The sequence below is a fragment of the Pristiophorus japonicus genome, chromosome 1, assembly GCF_044704955.1.
Source record: "Pristiophorus japonicus isolate sPriJap1 chromosome 1, sPriJap1.hap1, whole genome shotgun sequence".
NCBI lineage: Eukaryota > Metazoa > Chordata > Chondrichthyes > Pristiophoridae > Pristiophorus > Pristiophorus japonicus.
Window position 1 is genome coordinate 231,940,793 of NC_091977.1, and position 23,671 is coordinate 231,964,463.

The 23,671-nt window shown below is 45.6% G+C and overlaps 1 protein-coding gene across 2 annotated transcripts in view; it reads right to left on the minus strand.

The window, feature by feature from the left end:
- The window catches only part of lpar1 (lysophosphatidic acid receptor 1), a 159,930-nt gene that overhangs the window by 78,234 nt on the left and 58,025 nt on the right, over window positions 1-23,671 (minus strand). For both annotated transcript variants that reach the window (XM_070887937.1, XM_070887928.1), the window contains one exon: window positions 21,439-22,183. In XM_070887937.1, the coding sequence (XP_070744038.1) occupies window positions 21,439-22,174 (736 nt within the window). In that variant the 5' untranslated portion in view covers window positions 22,175-22,183. The remainder of the gene's footprint in view (window positions 1-21,438; window positions 22,184-23,671) is intronic.

The window sequence follows — 23,671 nt, forward strand, 5'->3', positions numbered from 1 at the left end:
TCCCCAAAATGAAAGGCTAGCAAATAATTGATCAAAAAAAGGATCATTCTATTGAGCCACATGACAGTAATGCAATACATTTTTTGTAAACTCTTTGGGGCGGATTTTCTGGTCCTTTGCGCTCCGTTTTTCACCCCGGTGCTGTGGCAATGGTGGTGGTGAGGTTTTTTGGGCAGGCGGTCAGCCTCCAGCGCCCCACGGGGGTTTTTGGGGCCGTTTTTGCGGTGCGTGAAGCATTACCGCCGGTGTGCAATGCCCCTGGTTGTGACACCGGCGCGCTTTTTGAGTCCCGCCTGACCCAGATGCCCCGCTGTGAATGTCTGGGAAATCAGGTGGTCCAACCTATACTGACTGTAGAGAGGTAAGTAAAGTAGTCCTAAGTTAAGTATGATTGTTTTTGCTTTTAATTTTTTTTGCGATTTATGTTGTGGTGGCGTGAGCTATGTATTAGGAATTTTTTTGTGGGGGGTTTTTTCTCCCCAGTTGTCTCTCGGAGCATGCACGGCCCAGTTCTTTAGCTCGGGATTTTCCCATGCTAATGCCTCCCTTAGCGCTGCGCCCCAGACTCAGGGTCCAGCTGTCCAATTTTGATGACTGAGGCGCAAACTGTTCCCGAGCGCAAACTTTACTGCCCCAAAATCATCAAAACCAAAATTCTAGCCCCCTGGGCCTTGTACTATTCTCTTTTGTAGGTGGAGGAATTAAGAAGGGAAACAACGACTCCAATAGTTACCGGGGTGGAGGAGTTGTGGTCGGGAAACCCAGAAGTGCAGGTTCTCCCAAACGCTGCGGAGTTTTAACTCCAGGGCGCGTGTGAATGTTTTTCCCAGGTTAGAAACATAGAAACATAGAAAATAGGTGCAGCAGTAGGCCATTCGGCCCTTCGAGCCTGCACCGCCATTCAATGAGTTCATGGCTGAACATGCAACTTCAGTACCTCATTCCTGCTTTCTCGCCATACCCCTTGATCCCCCGAGTAGTAAAGACTACATCTAACTCCTTTTTGAACATATTTAGTGAATTGGCCTCAACAACTTTCTGTGGTAGAGAATTCCACAGGTTCACCATTCTCTGGGTGAAGAAGTTTCTCCTCATCTCGGTCCTAAATGGCTTACCCCTTATCCTTAGACTGTGACCCCTGGTTCTGGACTTCCCCAACATTGGGAACATTCTTCCTGCATCTAACCTGTCTAAACCCATCAGAATTTTAAACATTTCTATGAGATCCCCTCTCATTCTTCTGAACTCCAGTGAATACAAGCCCAGTTGATCCAGTCTTTCTTGATATGTCAGTTCCGCCATCCCGGGAATCAGTCTGGTGAACCTTCGTTGCACTCCCTCAATAGCAAGAATGTCGTTCTTCAAGTTAGGAGACCAAAACTGTACACAATACTCCAGGTGTGGCCTCACCAAGGCCCTGTACAACTGTAGTAACACCTCCCTGCCCCTGTACTCAAATCCCCTCGCTATGAAGGCCAACATGCCATTTGCTTTCTTAACCGCCTGCTGTACCTGCATGCCAACTTTCAATGACTGATGTACCATGACACCCAGGTCTTGTTGCACCTCCCCTTTTCCTAATCTGTCACCATTCAGATAATAGTCTGTCTCTCTGTTTTTACCACCAAAGTAGATAGCCTCACATTTATCCACATTATACTTTATCTGCCATGCATTTGCCCACTCACCTAACCTATCCAAGTCACTCTGCAGCCTCATAGCATCCTCCTCACAGCTCACACTGCCACCCAACTTAGTGTCATCCGCAAATTTGGAGATACTACTTTTAATTCCCTCGTCTAAATCATTAATATACAATATAAACAGCTGGGGCCCCAGCACAGGTTCTCCGCATGACAGCCAGCTTGAAAGACAGGCGTGACTGTCTATCTGACACGGGAGACTGCAGTACAAGGCCCTGGAGTAGGTAGCTTTAGTGGTTTGGAGTCGGGCGGGGGACGGCGGCTGTGGGGAGGGGAACGGATATTGCAAGGGTGTAGGGTTGGGTAGAGCATGGTTGTGGGGACGGGGGTAGGGAAGTTGACAGATCATGGTGGGGAGGTGGGGGAGTGGGTAGATTGTGGGGAGATCGCGGAGGCAGATCATGGAGGTGGGGAGGCCAGATTATGGGGTTAGCTTGTTGGGCCTTGAAGAAACAATCCTACTCCTCCTGGCCCACAAGCAGTACTGTAAAGACACTTAGCTGAAGATCCAGCCATCCTCGTCTCCTTTTACCTGCCCTATGTTTCCTAAATTTAATTGGCCAAGGGGACCATTTGTACACGGTTACTAAAACATATCAAACACCCTGTTGGCTAACAAAACTTGAATAAGGAAAGCTGCTCTCCAATGGAAAATCCTGCATTAAAAAAACACAAAACCTGTGTTGGAACTCAAATCACAGGTAATCAGTTCAGATTGGTAATTTTTCAGCACGGAGTGTAACATGTTCCAGATCATTCATGCTCAGCTACATACAGCACCACCGATTCATGAATTTATGACCTTGTTTTTTTTTGGCCTGTAAACCAAGTCAATGAACAAGTGATTTTACTGTGAACAGAACCAGCAATACCTGGCAAAGCACTAACAAAAAAACAAAGTCAACAAGTCTCATTTAAAGATGTTTCACAACAGCTCCACACTGTTCAAAATCCAGGCTCGAAAGAAAATGTAACACTGTGCTAACTGTGACATGGCAGCAAATTATATTGGCCATGTGCCAACATCTACATCCTCGAAATTATTAGCAATTGATGCCAACACGGCTTCAGGACCAGCCAAACAATTTAACACCACCTCAAGTGTTTTACCAATCACTTTTTTGCCAAGGATCTTTGCAATTTATACCCATCAACAGCCAATGGCCAACCATTTACCATCCCACTTCTCTCCACCCCTTCCCTCCAGGGAAGTACGCTGAAGAGAAAGGAAAGCAAAACTAGAAACTGGCACCTCATCTGTTCTCTTCCCTCGCCCACCTGCCTTCACACAATCCGTAGGTTACAATGGAATGCAGAGGAAACGCAATGGCCCCAATGTCACATTGGCAACAGTTAGGAGGAGAAACAACTAAAAAGCAAGAATAAAGTTCCATTTTCTAAATAGTCACCACAATACTTTCCACTTGTGAGGGAGTCCAAAACTAGGGGCCATAAATATAAGATAGTCACTAATAAATCCAATATTGAATTCATGAGAAACTTCTTTACCTAGAGAGTGGTGCAAATGTGGAACTCACTATCACATGGAGTAATTGAGGCGAATAGCATAAATGTATTTAAGCTAGATAAGTATATAAGGGAGCAAGGAATAGAAGGATATGTTGAGAGGGTGAGAAGAAGAATGGTAGGAGGAGGCTTGTATGGAGCATAAACACTGGAATAGACCAGTTGGGCCCAATGGCCTGTCACTATGCTGTAGAGTCTATTGGGCTGAAATTGCCCTGTTCTGCGGCTTCTGTTAGCACCTCCAGGGAGTGACACGGTAGTGCCGCGCCCTACTAGTCGTGCCCCCGGCCGCACACAACTGGCGGTGATGTCATCGCCATGCGTGGTGACCCGTTAGCGCCCCACGGCGGAAATTGGCCAGTCTCCCGCGAGGCTGTGCTGCGCGCCACCATTTTCTTCTGGCCAACTCACCCGTCGGCCCATTGTAATCTGCTATCGTGTGGTCTGGGCTACCATCGTGCAGCCCGGCACTCCGTTTGCAGCCACGGCACCACACAGCCCTGGTGGCCCAGTGGAGGCCATCAAATGACCGTGCAGAGCTCGCAGTGGCGCTCCCTTTTAATGGAAGGGGAGGGGGCGTTGAAACGCATCAGCACGACACTGACAAGTCGTGTAGCTCTGAGGAACCCGCCCGAGTAGAGCCCCCAAACCCGCCTCAACAGGAAGTGGAGTGCGCGACATTGCGCTCCACTTTCTGTGAGGGACGCTAACTGCAATTTCGCAGCCGGGCCGCCCCGACTGGGATACCGCCCCCATATGGGAAACTTACCTGCTATGTAATTCTACATTAGTACTCTAAAACTGGAGGGTATCCCAAGAAGATTATCAAAAGATTACAAATTAGAACACTTAGAGCAGAAAAAGTTAAAGGGAGATTTAATAGAAGTGTTCAAAATCAGGAAGGGTGACGATATGGTAAATAAGGAGAAACTATTTCCAGTGACAGACGGGTCAATAACCAGAGGACATGGTTATTAGCAAAAGAACCAGCGGCACGATGAGGAGAAATATCTTTACACAGCAAGTTGTTATGATCTGGAATGCATACCTGAAAGGGTGGTGGAAACGGATTCAATAGTAATTTTCAAAAGGGAATTGGATAAATACTTGAAGGGAAAAAATTTGCAGGGCTGTGGGGAAAGGGCAGGGGAGAGGGACTAATTGGATAGCTCTTTCAAAAAAGCAAGCACGGGCACAATGCGCCAAATGGCTCCTTCTGTTCGGCATTGTTCTATGATTCTATGACTTGTGGTTCTTAAATAGTTGTTGGTTGGAAGTAACAAACATTCTGCTCCGAGATAGGACTAATCAATCATCAGAGAGCAGGAAGGATGCAAGACTATTCCCCAATTAAGTACCTGGTAGTTTGTGGGAACTACTCCGAAACTGCAGCAAACACATGGTCTTCAACCTTCATCGCATGCTCATTCGAAATGTCTGTAAATAGCCACTTCAAAAACTGCCCTTAGAAATACTGACCAATGAAAGGGTTTATAAATTAAGTTTAGCAAATCAGGCAAGAGAATGATAAGTCTTGACAGGAGCAAATATAGAGTGACTTGGTAGTATCTTAAAAAAAAGCTGTTTCTGAAAAATTATTAGCAAGTCAAAAATAAACTGGTAAAAAAGGAAAAGTACTCATTCGGATTGTTTGAGACATGTTGCTAATGACATGTTGCTAATGCCACACACTGCCTCATAGGACATCAATGAATGGTACATTTGGCAGATTCAGATGGTAGTAATAAAATTAAGAGGTTTCAAGGTTACAAACCACAAAAAAAATGTTTTAAGCATATCTCCTCCAGCATCGCTATGGATACCATTGGCTAAACTATAGGGCAAGCCATCTCTCTAGACTTAGGACTGATGCTGCACAGTTAAGGACTGTTCTGCAGATATTTAAGTTTTTTTCCTCACAGTATTTGTATATAGGCTTCCCAATGCCTGTGAGTTTATCCAGTGAGTAGGCAGAGCCACATGGACCCGGTTCTCAGACCTCCGGCCTGTGCCAAGTAGGTGTGCCTCGACCCCAAGCTCTTGAATTCAACAAAAATAACAACTTGCATTTATATAACACCTTTAACATCGTAAAACATCCCAAGGTGCTTCACAGCAGCGATTATCGAACAAAATTTGACACCAAGCTACATAAGGTGATATTAGGACAGGTAACCTAAAGTTTGGTCAAAGAAGTAGGTTTTAAGGAGCGTCTTAAAGGAGGAGAGAGGTAGAGAGGCAAAGAGGTTTAGGGAAGGAATTCCAGAGCTTAGGTCCCAGGCAGCTGAAGACACAGCCACCAATGGTCCAACAATTAAAATAGAGGATTGGGATGCACAAGAGGCCAGAATTGGAGGAGCACAGAGATCTCAGAGGTTTTTAGGGCTTGAGGGGTTTTGAGAGATAGAGAGGGGTGAGGCCTTGGAAGGATTTGAAAACAACGATGGGAGTTTTAAAATTTGAGGCATTGCTGGACCGGGAGCCAATGTAGGTCAGTGAGCACAGGGGTGTGGGTGAACGGGACTCGGTGCGAGTTAGGACACGGGCAGCAGAGTTATGGATGAGCTCAAGTTTATGGCAGGTGGAAGATGGGATGCCGGCCAGGAGAGCGTTGGAATAGTTAAGAGGTAACAAAGGCATGGATGAGGGTTTCAACAGCAGATGAGCTGAGGCAAGGGTGGAGACGGGCGATGTTACAGAGGTGAAAGAAGGCGGTTTTAGTGTTGGAGCGAATATGTGGCCGGAAGCTCAACTCGGGGTCAAATACGACACCAAGGTTTCGAACAGTCTGGTTCAGCCTCAGACAGTTGCCAGGGAGAGGGATGGAGTCAGTGGCTAGGGAATGGAGTTTATGGTGGGGACCGAAGATAGTGGCTTTGGTCTTCCCAATATTTCGTTGTAGGAAATTTCTGCTGATCCAGTTGGACCAGCAGTGTGATTTAGAGCCCGTGGAGGGGTGGAGAGAGGTGGGGAGGTAGAGCTGGGAGGTGTCAGAGTACACCCACAGTATACATGTGGAACCTGACATGGAAACGGCAACATGTCGATGAGAAATAGGAGGGGGCCAAGGATAGATCCTTGGGAGATCTCAGAGGTGACGGTGCGGGGGTGGGAAGCGAATCAATTGGAGGTGATTAGATAGATAAGAATGGAACCAAGCGAATGCAGTCCCATTCAGCTGGACGACGAAGGAGAAGTGTTGGAGGAGGATGCTGTGGTCAGCCATGTCAAAGGCTGCAGACAGTTCAAGATGAACGAGGAGGGATAGTTTACCATGGTCACAGTCACATTCACTTCCTAACCCTCTCTGCCTCTCTCTCCTCCTTTAAATCCCTCCTTAAAATCTACCTCTTAGATCAAGATTTTGGTCACCTGTCCTAATGTCTCTTGATGTGGCTCAGTGTCAAATTTTGTCTGATAACGCTCCTGTGAAGTGCCTTGGGACATTTTACTACGTTAAAGGTGCTATATACATGCAGGTTGTGGTTGTAGGTCACTTTCAGTCAGGGTAACAGTAGGACCTCGAATGACAGTCTGAGAAACCCTGAGCTAGGCAGGAGGAAATTCCATCACCGTTTTCTCTCCCAATCGTTATTCAATGACCTGGGCTAGAAATGTGTGTTGATAAGAGCATAAGGCGAGAGTAGAATTGGTTCAGTTGTGATGCCCCTGGTGAAATCCCCAACTAATAATCACGGCAAGGCTCATACTTGAACAGCCAATCGGGGAGAAACATGCTGTAGAAAGTTGGCAAGGGGTGGAGGGCGGGAATTGGCATCAAATCAGAGTAAGGATCAGGAAAAGGGATGCAAAAATGAGGTTTTGACAGGTTGTGGTGCAGTTTTTAAAGTGAGACACAGTTTTTGTATCGCATCAATACGGAAGCTACAATAAAATTGGGAAGCTGCAGTCACCGATCTGATGACACATCAGGAGATCATCTTGAAAACATAGTCTCAACTCACCAAACAATAGTAGTGAGGTTGGGGACAGCATCAAACAAGAAATTAGGGATGCGTGCAATAAAGGTATAGCAGTTATCATGGGTGACTTTAATCTAGATATAGATTGGGCTAACCAAGCTGGTAGCAACACGGTGGAGGAAGATTTCCTGGAGTGTATTAGGGATGGTTTTCTGGACCAATATGTCAAGGAACCAACTAGAGGGCTGGCCATCCTAGACTGGGTGATGAGAAAGGACTAATTAGCAATCTTGTTGTGCGAGGCCCCTTGGGGAAGAGTGACCATAATATGGTAGAATTCTATATTAAGATGGAGAGTGACACAGTTAATTCAGAGACTAGGGTCCTAAACTTAAAGAAAGGTAACTTCGATAATATGAGATGTGAATTGCATAGATTAGACTGGCAAATGATACTTAAAGGGTTGACGGTGGATAGGCAATGGCAAACATTTAAAGATCACATGGATGAACTTCAACAATTGTACATCCCTGTCTGGAGTAAAAATAAAATGGGGAAGGTGGCTCAACCGTGGCTAACAAGGGAAATTAAGGATAGTGTTAAATCCAAGGAAGAAGCATATAAATTGGCCAGAAAAAGCAGCAAACCTGAGGACTGGGAGAAATTTAGAATTCAGCAGAGGAGGACAAAGGGTTTAATTAGGAGGGGGGAAATAGAGTATGAGAGGAAGCTTGCCGGGAACATAAAAACTGACTACAAAAGCTTCTATAGATATGTGAAGAGAAAAAGATTAGTGCAGTCAGATTCGGGTGAATTTATAATGGGGAACAAAGAAATGGTAGACCAATTGAACAAATACTTTGGTTCTGTCTTCACGAAGGAAGACACAAATAACCTTCCGGAACTACTAGGGGGCCGAGGATCTAGTGAAAAGGAGGAACTGAAGGAAATCCTTATTCGTCAGGAAATTGTGTTAGGGAAATTGATGGGATTGAATGCTGATAAATCACCAGGGCCTGTTAGTCTGCATCCCAGAGTACTTAGGGAAGTGGCCCTAGAAATAGTGGGTGCATTGGTGATCATTTTCCAACAGTCTATCAACTCTGGATCAGTTCCTATGGACTGGAAAGTAGCTAATGTAACACCACTTTTTAAAAAAGGAGGGAGAGGAAACGGTTAATTATAGATCGGTTAGCCTGACATCAGTAGTGGGGAAAATGTTGGAATCAATTATTAAAGATGAAATAACAGCGCATTTGGAAAGCAGTGACAGGATCGGTCCAAGTCAGCATGGATTTATGAAAGGGAAATCATGCTTGACAAATCTTCTGGAATTTTTTGAGGATGTAACTAGTAGAGTGGACAAGGGGGAACCAGTGGATGTGGTGTATTTGGACTTTCAAAAGGCTTTTGACAAGGTCCCACACAAGAGATTGGTGTGCAAAATTGTAGCACATGGTATTGGGGATAATGTAGTGACGTGGATAGAGAACTGGTTGGCAGACAGGAAGCAGAGAGTCGGGATAAACGGGTCCTTTTCAGAATGGCAGGCAGTGACTAGTGGGGTGCCGCAGGGCCCAGTGCTGGGACCCCAGCTATTTAAAATATACATCAATGATTTGGATGAAGGAATTGAGTGTAATATCTCCAAGTTTGCAGAAGACACTAAACTGGGTGGCGGTATGAGCTGTGAGGAGGATGCTAAGAGGCTGCAGAGTGACTTGGATAGGTTAGATTAATGAGCAAATGCATGGCAGTTGCAGTATAATGTAGATAAATGTGAGGTTATCCACTTTGGGGGCAAAAACACGAAGGCAGAATATTATCTGAATGGCGGCAGATTAGGAAAAGGGGAGGTGCAATGAGACCTGGGTGTCATGGTACATCAGTCATTGAACGTTGGCATGCAGGTACAGCAGGTGGTGAAGAAGGCAATAGGTATGTTGGCCTTCATTGCTAGGTGATTTGAGTACAGGAGCAGGGAAGTCTTACTGCAGTTGTACAGGGCCTTGGTGAGGCCTCACCTGGAATACTGTGTTCAGTTTTGGTCTCTTAATCTGAGGAAGGACGTTCTTGCTATTGAGGGAGTGCAGTGAAGGTTCACCAGACTGATTCCCGGGATGGCTGGACTGATATATGAGGAGAGATTGGATCGACTGGGCCTTTATTCACTGGAGTTTAGAAGGTTGAGAGGGGATCTCATAGAAACATTAAATTCTGACGGGACTGGGCAGGTTAGATGCAGGAAGAATGTTCCCGATTTTGGGCAAGTCCAGAACCAGGGGACACAGTCTAAGGATAAGGGGTAAGCCATTTAGGACTGAGATAAGGAGAAACTTTTTCACTCAGAGAGTTGTTAACCTGTGGAATTCCCTACCGTAGAGAGTTGTTGATGCCAGTTCATTGGATATATTCAAGAGGGAGTTAGATATGGCCCTTACGACTAAAGGGATCAAGGGGTATGGACAGAAAGCAGGAAAGGAGTACTGAGGGAATGATCAGCCATGATATTATTGAATGGTGGTGTCGGCTCGAAGGGCCGAATGGCCTACTCCTGCACCTATTTTCTATGTTTCTATGTTTCTATGTTTATTGGCCATTATACCTGCTGCGAGGCCCTAAGCTTTTGAATTCTCTCCCTAAACCTCCCCGCCTCTCAGTCCTCCTTTAAGACACTCCTTAAAAGTGTCCTAATATCTCCTTATGCAGCTCCGTGTCAAATTTTGTTTGATAACGCCCCTATGAAGCACCATGGGACATTTTTACTATGTTAAATGTGCTATATAAATGCAAGTTGTTGTTGTTGCAGCAAAAAAGTTACATTTAAAGTTTCAAAAGCTCCCTGCTTTAAGCTCTTCACTAACTTTAAAAATGTAACCAGCCTTCTGAGATCTGCCAGTGCATTAACTACAGGTGCCGAGAGCTATGACAGGTCCAAGTACAGAATGAGGCAGAGCCAGCAGTACAATTTAGCACTGGCAGCACACATCACTCTAAAGTGTGTACTTCTCTCACATCAGAACATGTCGAGTTAGATTAAAATGCCATGTTTCTAAAAAGCAGGTAATCTGAATATACTGCAAGCAATGTTCGACCCAATTGCTTAAGTGACCATGGGCCCGGAATTTCCTCGTCATGCACAGATACACCGAGATTTATGCCAAATTTGGTCCTGCTGGCTGTAATTTCCTGAGAATCTCATTCACAAATGTAAAAAAACGGGCGTTAAACAAAATGAAATCAGCATAAGCCATCGGGACCCGGAGGAAAGCATAGAAAATGTGTCATTTAAGCTCATTATAACATAGAAACATAGAAACATAGAAAATAGGTGCAGGAGTAGGCCATTCGGCCCTTCTAGCCTGCACCGCCATTCAATGAGTTCATGGCTGAACATTCAACATCAGTACCCCATTCCTGCTTTCTCGCCATACCCTTGATCCCCCTAGTAGTAAGGACCTCATCTAACTCCTTTTTGAATATATTTAGTGAATTGGCCTCAACAACTTTCTGTGGTAGAGAATTCCACAGGTTCACCACTCTCTGGGTGAAGAAGTTCCTCCGCATCTCGGTCCTAAATGGCTTACCCCTTATCCTTAGACTGTGACCTCTGGTTCTGGACTTCCCCAACATTGGGAACATTCTTCCTGCATCTAACCTGTCTAACCCCGTCAGAATTTTAAATGTTTCTATGAGGTCCCCTCTCATTCTTCTGAACTCCAGTGAATACAAGCCCAGTTGATCCAGTCTTTCTTGATAGGTCAGTCCCGCCATCCCGGGAATCAGTCTGGTGAACCTTCGCTGTACTCCCTCAATAGCAAGAATGTCCTTCCTCAGGTTAGGAGACCAAAACTGTACACAATACTCCAGGTGTGGCCTCACCAATGCCCTGTACAACTGTAGCAACACCTCCCTGCCCTTGTACTCAAATCCCCTCGCTATGAAGGCCAACATGCCATTTGCTTTCTTAACCTTACTGATGTCATGGAAATGAATGTTTGCAGCCATCAAACCATCATTCACACACGTTAACACGAGCCTGTTTAAGTATATGTAATCCTTGAAGCTTTTCTCTTTTTACTGCAACAGATTCTGATGCCATAAAAAAGAATTCAAAGATACAGAACATGTCACTTAACACCTGAACTTCCTCAGAAAAAGCAATTGTGACCTGGCACTTACTCCGTTGTTAGGCCAGAAATTACAAGGTATCTGTGTACCAAAGGGAAAACGTGTAAACGTGGGTTCACAACTCCAAACTGCAAACTGGAATGAAAGCTTTGTTCACTAAATCAGTGCCTGCTGGGAGAAAAACACCAAGCTCAGGTAAGACGTTAAGCAGGAGTGTTGCAAGAACGCTGTGCTAAGTGAGCTTCCAATCTTTCCCAGCGTTAACAGTCTGAAAGCTGCTGTGTCTCTAAATTTGCCAATGAACTGATCTCTTATAGTACACACCAGCCACCACACGGGCTTGACAGAGATAGGTCTTGGTCCAGTGGCAAGGGTTAACCAAGACAACTGGAGACCAGCTCTGCTGCACGGGTCGAGCGCGCACACATATCACAGTGTGGGCTGGCCCGTGCTGCCCCTGGGCCCTCGACTCTCCTGGGTCCCAAACCCTCGCCTCTCCTGGGCCCCGATCACGATGTTCCTGGGCCCCAATCAAAAATGGAGCAGTCAGTAACAGGGCATCAATTAGGGGTCTCCTCTTATCTTGGAGATATCAAATATCAACACTGTTATTTGAAATATCAAAATATTAAACTCCAGCCTAGTTGAAGGGTTATTAACATCAGCAGAAACAAACACCAACTAACAGAATGAACACGATTCAGTAGGACAATACTTGGACACTGAATGTGTAAGACAAGAATGAACTGATCTAGAACAGTGCTGTGAGGACAAACAGATATCCCAGTGTGTCACCGTCCTGCACCAAATAACAATTCTTCTAAATGAAAGGCGTTTCTTTCATCACATTGACAAAGAGAGCTGTTTTTGAAACTTCTGACAGAAGCTGTTGTTGTTCAAGCTCAGAGATGATGATGCATGACACTGCCCCACAGTACTAGGCATTTGCCAAACTGATAACAAATGGTAAAGGAAACAGCAATTCCTTTAATCACTTTTGGACCAAGACCAGATGATGACTTAACTAATATCTGAATGCTGAATTTGTTCTGTTGTTCAGCTTCAAACTTCAATATTGACAACAAGATGGACTCAGAAAATCCACTATGAAGCTATCTTCTGCAACTCCTAGAATTACACAGAATTTACAGCGAAGAAACTGGTCTGTGCCGCTGTTTATGCTCCACATGAGCCTCCTCCCGCACCTCTTCATCGAAACCTATCAGCATATCCTTCTATTCCTTTCTCCCTCATGTAGTACCCACAAACTACCAGGGACTTAATTGGGGAATAGTCTTGCGTCCTTCCTGCATTCTGATGATTGATTAGACCTATGTCAGGGCAGAATGTTAGTTACTTCTGACCAAAGACGATGTAAGGACCACAAGTCATAGAATCATAGAATGATATAGCACAGAAGGAGGACATTTGACCCATTGTGCTTGTGCCGGCTCTTTGAAAGAGCTATCCAATTAGTCCCACTCCCCTGCTCTTTCCCCATAGCCCTGTAAATGTTTCCCCTTCAAGCATATATCCAAATCCCTTTTTAAAGTTACTGAACTTGCTTCAACTACACTTTCAGGCAGTGCACTTCAGATCGTAAAAACTCGCTGTGTAAAAAATATTTCTTCTTATCATGCCTCTGGTTCCTATGCTAATTACCGTAAATCTGTGTCCTCTGGTTACTGACCCTCTACTGGAAACAGTGGGGCTGAAATTCAGCCTCCTAATAAGGTCTGGTGCTGCCGGAAAACAGCAGTCACGCAGCAATGTCGAATGGCCGCCGATTTTTTGTTGAATGGCTGCCGCTCACAAAATTCTCCTCGGTGCTTTTTCCAGCGGTCCCCACTTCCGTCCCACTGCTGCCAAACCCTCCTAAGTGCGTCATCAAAGCGTGCACAACCAATCTCCCGCCCCACAAGCAAAATTCACCTAAAAGAAACCTTGCGCTGCCACATGGTGCCCCCGACAGTTTTTTCTGTCGGTGCACTGTGTTTGCAGTTTGTGTAAAAGGGCAATTCAGCCGCCATTAAAGGGGAGGGCGCACTGCCGCGGCCGCCATCTTATTTTTGTTTGTCAGCCAACTGCCAGGTCGGCCTGACAGTTGTGCCGCCGGGTTCGGCCTGGCAACAGGCAGCCTGGCACCCCCTCTTGAGTGCCAGGCCATTGGCTTGGCCGAAACCCTCCCTGGTGGCCCAGTGGACCTAACTAAAAGAATCACAGAGCTCACAGCGGCTCTCCCCCTTAAGTGAAGGGGAGAGATGTGGTGAAGCGTCTGCGTGATGACGTCATCAGCACTACGCGGCGGAGACTTGTCCGGCCTCCACTTCCGCCCCCATTATGACTGACTTGCGCGCCGCTCGGAAAAAAAAGACAAAGTGCTTAATTTCGTGCAAGAGGCCACCTCATCCACCACAGTGGTGAAAACACAGGAAAAATGGTAGGTGCAACCCTAGTTTCTCCTTATTTACTCTATTAAAACCCTTCATGATTTTGAACACCTCTATTAAATCTCCCCTTAACTTTCTCTGCTCTACGTGTTCTAATTTTTAACTTTTAGATACCCTTCTTGGGATACCCTCTAGTTTTGTGTATCCTGTCAGAATAATATATAGCAGTATATAAATTTTACAGCATACCAACAGGCCATTCAGCCCAGCTGGTCTATTCTGGTGTTTATGCTCCACATGAGCCTCCTTTCACCCCTTTTCTCACCCTATCAGCATATCCTTCTATTCCTTTGTCTCTCATGTACTTATCTAGCTTCCCCTTAAATGCAACTATGTTATTTGTCTTAATCACTCCATCTGGTAGCGAGTTCCACATTCTAACCACTCTCTGGGTAAAAATATTATGCCCCTGGACTCCAAGGGGGCGAAATTGACTCATTTTATAGCCCCATTAGCATCTCCTGGGGCGCTAATGGTGCGCAGTAGTATTTTCACCTGGACGAGGGAGGGCACTACCGCTTCCAGGGAGATTGTTCCGGAGATTTGGAGGGCGTTGTCCCGGCAGGATCGTGGGCTGGCGCGCAACCGGCGATGAACTTATCGGTGTGCGCACAAACACCTCACCGCCCCGCGCCGACCCTTTAACGCCCCGAGGGGGAGGCCTTTAGCGCCCGAGCCGCCATCTTTATTCTTCGGCCAAATCTTGGGTTGGCTCGACAATGGCGGCCCTCGCGTTGACCGGGCCACCATCAAAGGAAGCGAATTTGGAGCCGGGCTGCAGGCCCGGTTGATCGCGCCCTGGTGGCCCTGAAGGGGAGGGGTAGTGTAGCGCTGGCCTGCTCTACACGGTGCTGGACTCAGCATCGCGCTCCTGCCCCGGGAGCGTCCCTCAAAGGAAGCGGAGCGCCAGAGACAGCGCTCCACTTCCTTTGAGAGGCGCACAGCCCAATTCCGTATCAGGCATAGGACTTCCGGGCCGGGCGCAGGACGTCACGGCCCCAGAAGGTTACCGCCCCCAATCGGGGCAAAGGGCAATTTCTAGCCCTAAATCTTGCCCAAGATCCCTCTACATTGACACCTTCCTCTCGGACTTCAAAAGTCTCAGAAAAATTCTTCCATGCCTTCAGCTTCCCCACTCTGTACCTTTCCTTTCTCCCCTTCTTTACACCTGCTCAGTGAACACACATTAACCCATTCAGGTATTCTCCTTACACAGGGAAATGCAAGTTAATTGGTGCTGCTGTTATAAAGAATTAAATAGAAAGTACACAGAACTCAGAGAAATCTTATACTGTATAGCCAAAGTTTAAAACAAGATACAGAGAAGGTAAGAAAAGAAAGAGCTTGCATTTATATAGTGCCTTTCACAACTTCAGGGTATCCCAAAGCACTTTACAGCTAAATAAAGTAATTTTTGAAGTGTAGTCACTGTTGTAATGTAGGAACACAGCAGCCAATTTGCGCACAGCAAGCTCCCATAAACAGCAATGTGATACTGGCCAGATAATCTGTTTTTTTTAATAATGTTGGTTAAGGGACAAATATTGGCCAGGGCAGTGAGATCTCCCTGGCATAGTGCCTTGGGATCTTTTATGTCCACCTGAGAGGGCAGAAGTGGCCTCTGATTAACTTCTCATACAAAAGATGGCATCTCTGACATTGCAGCGCTCCCTCAACACTGGCACTAGTGTGTTAGCCTGGATTATGTGCTCAAGTCTCTGGAGTGGACTCAAACCTACAACCCACTGAGCGATGGCTGACTGCTAAAGAGTATGGGGTGAGTGGATCTATGGTTGTGCCTACAGGGACATCTTCTACTCCAACAGAACACCAGGAGACTTTCCCAATGCTCCAGCTCATTAAACCATTAGTTGAGCCGTATAGACCAGGAAATCCAAAGTTACATCCCAAGGGTCGTCGAGGAGGCGGCGTGGTGAGTCAGGAGGCCTATAAAAGGCCCAACAGGTGGGGAGCAGCTAGCGGGACGTCGAGGAGGTGGCGTGGTGAGTCGGGAGCCCAGCTGGTGCAGCTGCAGCAGGGAGAGAAGGCAAAAAAGAAGTAGAAAGAAATTGAAGGGTGGCGTCACAGCCAAAGGGGTAAGTGATTGGCTGGTGATTGGTGAGTAGTTTTTCTTTTTCTTTTCCTTTATCAGTAGGTAACCTTTATCATTGTTGTTGCCAAATTAAGTTAATCTACGGGTTAAGTCATGGCAGGAGAGCTCGGACACATGTCCTGCTCCTCCGGTGCTATGTGGGAACTCAGGAACGCTTCCAGTGTCCCTGACGACTATATGTGCGGGAAGTGTATCCTGCTACAGCTCCTGACAGACTGCATTGTGGCACTGGAGCTGCGGGTGGATTCACTCTGGAGCATCCACGATGCTGAGGATGCCGTGAATAGCACGTTGAGTGAGTTGGTCATATCGCAGGTAAAGGTTACACAGACAGATAGGGAATGGGTGACCAGCAGGAAGAGCAGTGGAAGGAAGGTACTGCAGTGGTCCCCTGCGGTCATCCCCCTGCAAAACAGATACACCACTTTGGGTACAGGGGAGGGCAGCAGCAGTCAAGTTCATGGCACTGTGGGTGGTTCTGCTGCACAGGAGGGTGGGAAAAAGACTGGGAGAGCTATAGTGGTAGGGGATTCTATTGTAAGGGGAATAGATAGATGTTTCTGCGCCCGCAATCGAGACTCCAGAATGGTATGTTGCCTCCCTGGTGCAAGGGTCAAGGATGTCTCGGAGCGGCTACAGGACATTTTCGAGGGGGAGGGTGAAGAGCCAGTTGTCATGGTGCATATAGGTACCAACGATATAGGTAAAATATGGGATGAGGTCCTACAAGCTGAATTAGGGAGCTAGGAGTTAAATTAAAAAGTAGGACCTCAAAGGTAGTAATCTCAAGATTGCTACCAGTGCCACGTGCTAGTCAGAGTAGGAATTGCAGGATAGGTGGCTTGAGGAGTGGTGCAGAAGGGAGGGATTCAAATTCCTGGGACATTGGAACCGGTTCTGGGGGAGGTGGGATCAGTACAAACCGGACGGTCTGCACCTGGGCAGGACCAGAACCAGTGTCCTGGGGGAGTGTTTGCTAGTGCTGTTGGGGAGGGGTTAAACTAATATGGCAGGGGGATGGGAACCTATGCAGGGAGACAGAGGGAAGTAGAATGTGGGCAAAAGCAAAAGATAGAAAGAAGAACAGTAAAAGTGGAGGGCAGAGAAACCCAAGGAAAAAATCAAAAAGGGCCACATATAGCAAAATTCTAAAGAGGCAAAGTGTGTTAAAAAAGACAAGCCTGAAGGCTCTGTGTCTCAATGCGAGGGGCAGCAATTAATGAATATGATATAATTGGCATCACGGAGACATGGCTCCAGGGTGACCAAGGCTGGGAACTCAACATCCAGGGGTATTCAACATTCAGGAAGGATAGACAGAAAGGAAAAGGAGGTGGGGTAGCGTTGCTGGTTAAAGAGGAAATTAACGCAATAGTAAGGAAGGACATTAGCTTGGATGATGTGGAATCTGTCTGGGTGGAGCTGCGGAATACCAAAAGGCAGAAAATGCCAGTGGGAGTTGTGTACAGACCACCAAACAGCAGTAGTGAGGTGTAGGACAGCATCAAACACAAAATTTGGGATGCGTGCAATAAAGGTACAGCAGTTTTCATGGCCGACTTTAATCTACATATAGATTGGACTTAACCAAACTGGTAGCAATACGGTGGAGGAGGATTTCCTGGAGTGTATTAGGGATGGTTTTCTAGACCAATATGTCGAGGAACCAACTAGAGGTCTGGCCATCCTGGACTGGGTGATGTGTAATGAGAAAGGACTAATTAGCAATCTTGTTGTGCGATGCCCCTTGGGGAAGAGTGGCCATAATATGGTAGAATTCTTTATTAAGATGGAAAGTGACACAGTTAATTCAGAGACTGGGGTACTGAACTTAAGGAAAGGTAACTTAGATGGTATGAGACGTGAATTGGCTAGAATAGACTGGCGAATGATAATGAAAGGGTTGATGGTGGATAGGCAATGGCAAACATTTAAAAATCAGATGGGTGAACTTCAATAATTGTACATCCCTGTCTGGAGTAAAAATAAAATGGGGAAGTTGGCTCAACCGTGGCTAACAAGGGAAATTAAGGATAGTGTTCAATCCAAGGAAGAGGCATATAAATTGGGCAGAAAAAGCAGCAAACCTGAGGACTGGGAGAAATTTAGAATTCAGCAGAGGAGGACAAAGAGTTTAATTAGGAGGGGGAAAATAGAATATGAGAGAAAGCTTGCTGGGAACATAAAAACTGACTGCGTTAGCTTCTATAGATATGTGAAGAAAAAAAGATTAGTGAAGACAAACATAGGTCCCTTGCAGTCAGATTCAGGTGAATTTATAATGGGGAACAAAGAAGTGGCAGACCAGTTGAACAAATACTTTGGTTCTGTCTTCACGAAGGAAGCCACAAATAACCTTCTGGAAATACTAGGGGACTGAGGGTCTAGTAAGAAGGAGAAACTGAAAGAAATCCTTATTAGCCAGGAAAGTGTGTTTGGGAAATTGATGGGATTGAAGGCCGATAAATACCCGAGGCCTGATAGTCTGCATCCCAGAGTACTTAAGGAAGTGGCCGTAGAAATAGTCGATGATTGGTGATCATTTTCCAAAAGTCTATCGACTCTGGATCAGTTCCTATGGACTGGAGGGTAGCTAATGTAACACCACTTTTTAAAAAAGGAAGGAGAGAGAAAACGGGTAATTATAGACTCGTTAGCCTGACATCAGTAGTGGGGAAAATGTTTGAATCAATTATTAAAGATGAAATAGCAGCATATTTGGAAATAGCAGTGACAGGATCGGTCCAAGTCAGCATGGATTTATGAAAGGGAAGTCATGCTTGATAAAACCTTCTAGAATTTTTTGAGGATGTAACTAGTAGAGTGGACAAGGGAGAACCAGAGGATGTGGTGTATTTGGACTTTCAAAAGGCTTTTGACAAGGTCCCACACAAGAGATTAGTATGCAACATTAAGGCACATGGTATTGGGGGTAATATACTGACGTGGATAGAAAACTGGTTGGCAGTCAGGAAGCGGAGAGTCGGGATAAACAGGTCCTTTTCAGAATGGCAGATAGTGACTAGTGGGGTGCCGCAGGGCTCAGTGCTGGAACCCCAGCTATTTACAATATATATTAATGATTTAGATGAAGGAATTGAGTGTAATATCTCTAAGTTTGCAGATGACATTAAGCTGGGTGGCGGTGTGAGCTGTGAGGAGGACACTAAGAGACTGCAGAATGACTTAGACAGGTTAGGTGACAGGGCAAATGCATGGCAGATGCAGTATAATGTGGATAAATGTGAGGTTATCCACTTTGGTGGCAAAAACACGAAGGCAGAATATTATCTGAATGGCGGCAGATTAGGAAAAGGGGAGGTGCAACAAGACCTGGGTGTCATGGTACATCAGTCATTAAAAGTTGGCATGCAGGTACAGCAGGCGGTGAAGAAGGCAAATGGTATGTTGTCCTTCATAGCTAGCATAGGGGATTTGAGTATAGGAGCAGGGAGGTCTTATTGCAGTTGTACAGGGCCTTGGTGAGGCCTCACCTGGAATATTGTATACAGTTTTGGTCTCCTAATCTGAGGAAGGATGTTCTTGCTATTGAGGGAGTGCAGCGAAGGTTCACCAGACTGATTCCCGAGATGGCTGGAATGTCATATGAGGAGAGACTGGATCGATTGGGCCTGTATTCACTGGTATTTAGAAGGATGAGAGGGGATCTCATAAAAACATAACATTCTGACAGGATTGGACAGGTTAGATGCAGGAAGAATGTTCCCGATTTTGGGGAAGTCCAGAACCAAGGGACGTAGTCTAAGGATAAGGGGTAAGCTATTTAGGACTGAGATGAGGAGAAACTTCTTCACTCAGAGAGTTGTTAACCTGGGGAATTCTCTACCGCAGAGAGTTGTTGATGCCAGTTCATTGGATATATTCAAGAGGGAGTTAGATATGGCCCTTACTGCTAACGGGATCAAGGGGTATGGAGAGAAAGCAGGAAAGGGTTACTGAGGTGAATGATCAGCCATGATCTTACTGAATGGCGGTGCAGGCTCGAAGAGCCTAATGGCCTACTCCTGCACCTATTTTCTATGTTTCTATGTTTCTATGCTTGTGCCAACTTAAATGATCTCAACAAGTCGCTGTGGTAGGGAACTATAATTAACTTTCATTACCCTCGAGTTATGGAACAGAATGCTTTTTCAAAAAAAGTCAATGTTCCCGTTCCTGATCACTGCCCCGTGGCCTCATTAGGAATAACATTGCGAATGTCAGGTGAAGCCAGGATTGGATCAAACTCTGTATTAATGCCTGCCATCTGCCAATACTCACTAGTCTGGGCCATTTCAGCTAGGTGCTGGAAATGTAGCCAGTTGGTACCTTAAGGAAAGAAGGAGCAAGTGAGTAAACTGGCAGATAAAAGGAAGGGTGGTGGATGGGTGGAAGACAAAAATTGCTTACACTGACAATTTTACATTTAATAAACAGAAGAGGGAGCATTCAAAGAAACAATGGCATAGCAATTCTCCCTATGCCTCCCAGCAATTCCTGCAATCTCCCTCGGTCACCTTACTAGAGAAGACACACTCAGGACTATAGTTAGTTAGATCCTCTCCAGCACATACTCATGACATTGCCACCAACAACAACGAAAAAGTTGCATTCATATAGCGCCTTTAATGTAGTTAAACATCCCAAGATGCTTCACAGCAATGTTATCAAACAAAATTTGACACCGAGCCACATAAAGAGTATTGGGACAAATGACCAAAAGTTTGGTCAAAGAGGTAGGTTTTAAGGAGCGTCTTAAAAGAGACAGAGGTAGAGAGGTGGTGTGGTTTAGGAAGGGAACTCCAGAGCTTAGGTTCGAGGCAGCTGAAGGCACGGCCGCCAATAATGGAGCGATTAAAATCGGGGATGCTCAAGAGGCCAGAATTGGAGGAGCGCAAAGATCTCAGAGAGTTGTAAGGCTGGAGGAGATTACAGAGATAGGGAGTGGCGAGGTCATGGAGGGATTTGAAAACAAGGATGAGAATTTGAAGAGCGAGGCGTTGCTGGGCCAGGACCAAATATAGGTCAGCGAGCACAGGGGTGATGGGTGAGTGGGACACAGTGCGAGTTAGGATATGGACAGATGAGGAAAGCAAATGTGGGTCATTGGCACTGGTTTAGCACACTTCCTTACAACCAAGCAGATGGCTGACTGCAAAATAAAATGCAAAACGCTACAAAAAGATATTAAATTTGCGCATTCCTCATGATTGCACTGAAATGTTTATATTGAGCAAGTTGAAGGATAGCAGATATGAGAAGTCATGTACAAGTTGATAAGCAATTGGTTGCTGAAAATGTTTTTATAATGGATTCTTGAAGTATACATCCTCAAGGGCCACATGGGCAATGTTAAGCTGCCCTGTAACACGCATCTCATTTGTTACGGGCATTAAAAAGGAAATATTTCTTGATTTTTAGATAGGTGAAAACTTGCTAGCTGCAATTTATAATGTTGTATTGCTGCTCAACAAGTCAGGCGTGAAACCTTAACCTGAAGACTCAAAGGACAGAAAGGAAAAAACAGCAACACAAACAATGAACGTCCATTAACTATCTGCAGTGCTCGAATAGTAAAAAGAAAAACTTACCAAGCACTATAGCAACAGTCTTCAACAGGCTCATCATGGTGTCGCGGTTTCTGCGAGGTCCCGAGCTGTGGCGAGACATTCTCATAGTCCTCTGGCGCACGTAGACAAAGATATGGGCGTACAGGATCACCATGACGACGAAGGTGACCAGGTTGAAAATGGCCCAAAATACCAAATAGGAGCTGCTGTAGAGCGGAGCCATGGTGGAGCAGATGTTGATGTCGCAGATGCAATTCCAACCCACGCTGGGGATGGCCCCCATGACAATGGCCATGGTCCAGATCACCACAATCACCACCACAACCCGCCGGTTGCTCATCCTGGTGTGGAGCTGCATGCGAAAGACCGTTATGTGCCTCTCGATGGCAATGGCCAGCAGGTTAGCCACCGAGGCGGTGAGGCTTGTGTCGATGAGGCCCTGGCGGAGCAGCCACGTGCTCACAGTCAACCTGCGGGTGTTGGGTCCCGTGTTGAACATGAGGTAAAAATACGCCAGGCCTGCAAAAAAGTCTGCGGCTGCTAAGTTGGCCATCAAATAATAAATAGGGAAATGGAAGCGACGGTTCACATAGATGGCAATCATAACGAGCAAGTTAGCAAGCATGATGAAGATGCACACTGTGATGCCCAGGCCCATGACAAGCTTGCTGACTGTATTCCATTCTGTTGCAAGGTACTTTTTACTGTTGTTGTAAAAAAAGGCAATGGTTTCATTGTAGTAGCACTGTTCTTCCATTTTGGCAGCCTAAGTCAAGAATCACAAGAAGAATGTGTTAAATGCAAGACATAAACAATCATTTGCATCACATTACACCGGACACTGCATCTTTGACCTTTGTAGTCTGGTTTCAAATACAATTTTGAAAGAATGTTTTCCAGATTGCCAGATTGCATTCTCTTCCCCTTCACCCTTGTCAGAGCAGCATTGTACCACGTGTATCTGTTGAGACCAGGACCTGCGGAAAGCTAACAGATCTCAGCTAAACCGCTCATTCCATGTCACGATCTAGTCAAGGGAATTAATGGGCCAAATTTTGCTGGAGTGGGGCATCTCATGGCATATGCCATAAGCTAAGACTTTTTCCTTCACCCTTCAGCTTGAAAAACTTTTGCGCTGTAAGTTGCGGGAAGTCGTAAGCTGACAACGGCGCGGCAAGGACAACAGAGCATCTGGGACCAACTGTGTATCTCCTTAACCAATGAGATTTACGTAGGATTACATAGGATATACGGCACAGAAACAGGCCATTTGACCTAACCAGTCCAAGCCCAACTAGTTATGCTCCACTCGAGCCTCCTCTCGTCTTTCCTCATCTAAATCTATCAGCATAACCCTCTATTCCCTTCTCCCTCATATGCTTGTTTAGCCTCCACTTAAATGCATCTATACTATTCACTTCAACCATGCCCCATGGGAGCGAGTTCCACATTCTCACCACTCTTTGGGTAAAAAAGTTCCTTCTGAATTCCTTTTTGGATTTCTTGGTGACTATCTTGCATTGATGGTCTTCAGTTATACTCTTCCCCACAAGTGGAAACATTTTATCAAAACCTTTCATAATTTTAAAGACCTTTATTAGGCCACCCCTCAGCCTTCTTTTTTCAAGAGAAAAGAGACCCAGCTGTTCATCCTTTTCTTAAGGATTGAGAAATAAACAGAGGAATGACGGGGAAGGAAATTGGGTGAATTAGAGTCAAATCAGGTACAGAAAGAGAAATAAACAGAGAGGGAAAGAAAGGTTGGATTAAGACAGGAAAAAAAATAATTTCACCTTTTTAAAATCTTTAACAACAATTTATTACATGCAGGAATGAGATTGAACAGTTTAAATTGTCCCCTTTCTGAGCCAGAGAGATTGGTTAGCATTGGAGGACAATTATCACATTGTTAAAAGGGTACTTACGCCGTTATGAGACCTAACTTTCTGCGGCGAGTTTAATGGGTAATTAATGTGCAAATCCAGCATGTTCTTGTATATAAGGGGGAGGTTCAGGGCGAGATGCTCTTTGTGAAAAGCAATTGGTGGAGTGGCGTAAATCAACCAGCAAGTTCTGGAGATTCACAACTCACGGCGTATCTCTTCATCCCCTGAACTTGCTGGCCACTTGGTGCATTAATAACGGCGCGAGTCATGAACTTGCTGTTATTTTTCCAGGAAAGTTTGGCCCCTTGTTCTCCCTTAAATTCATAGGCACATCAAAACTTAGCCTGTCACAGCCTTCCCATTGAGAT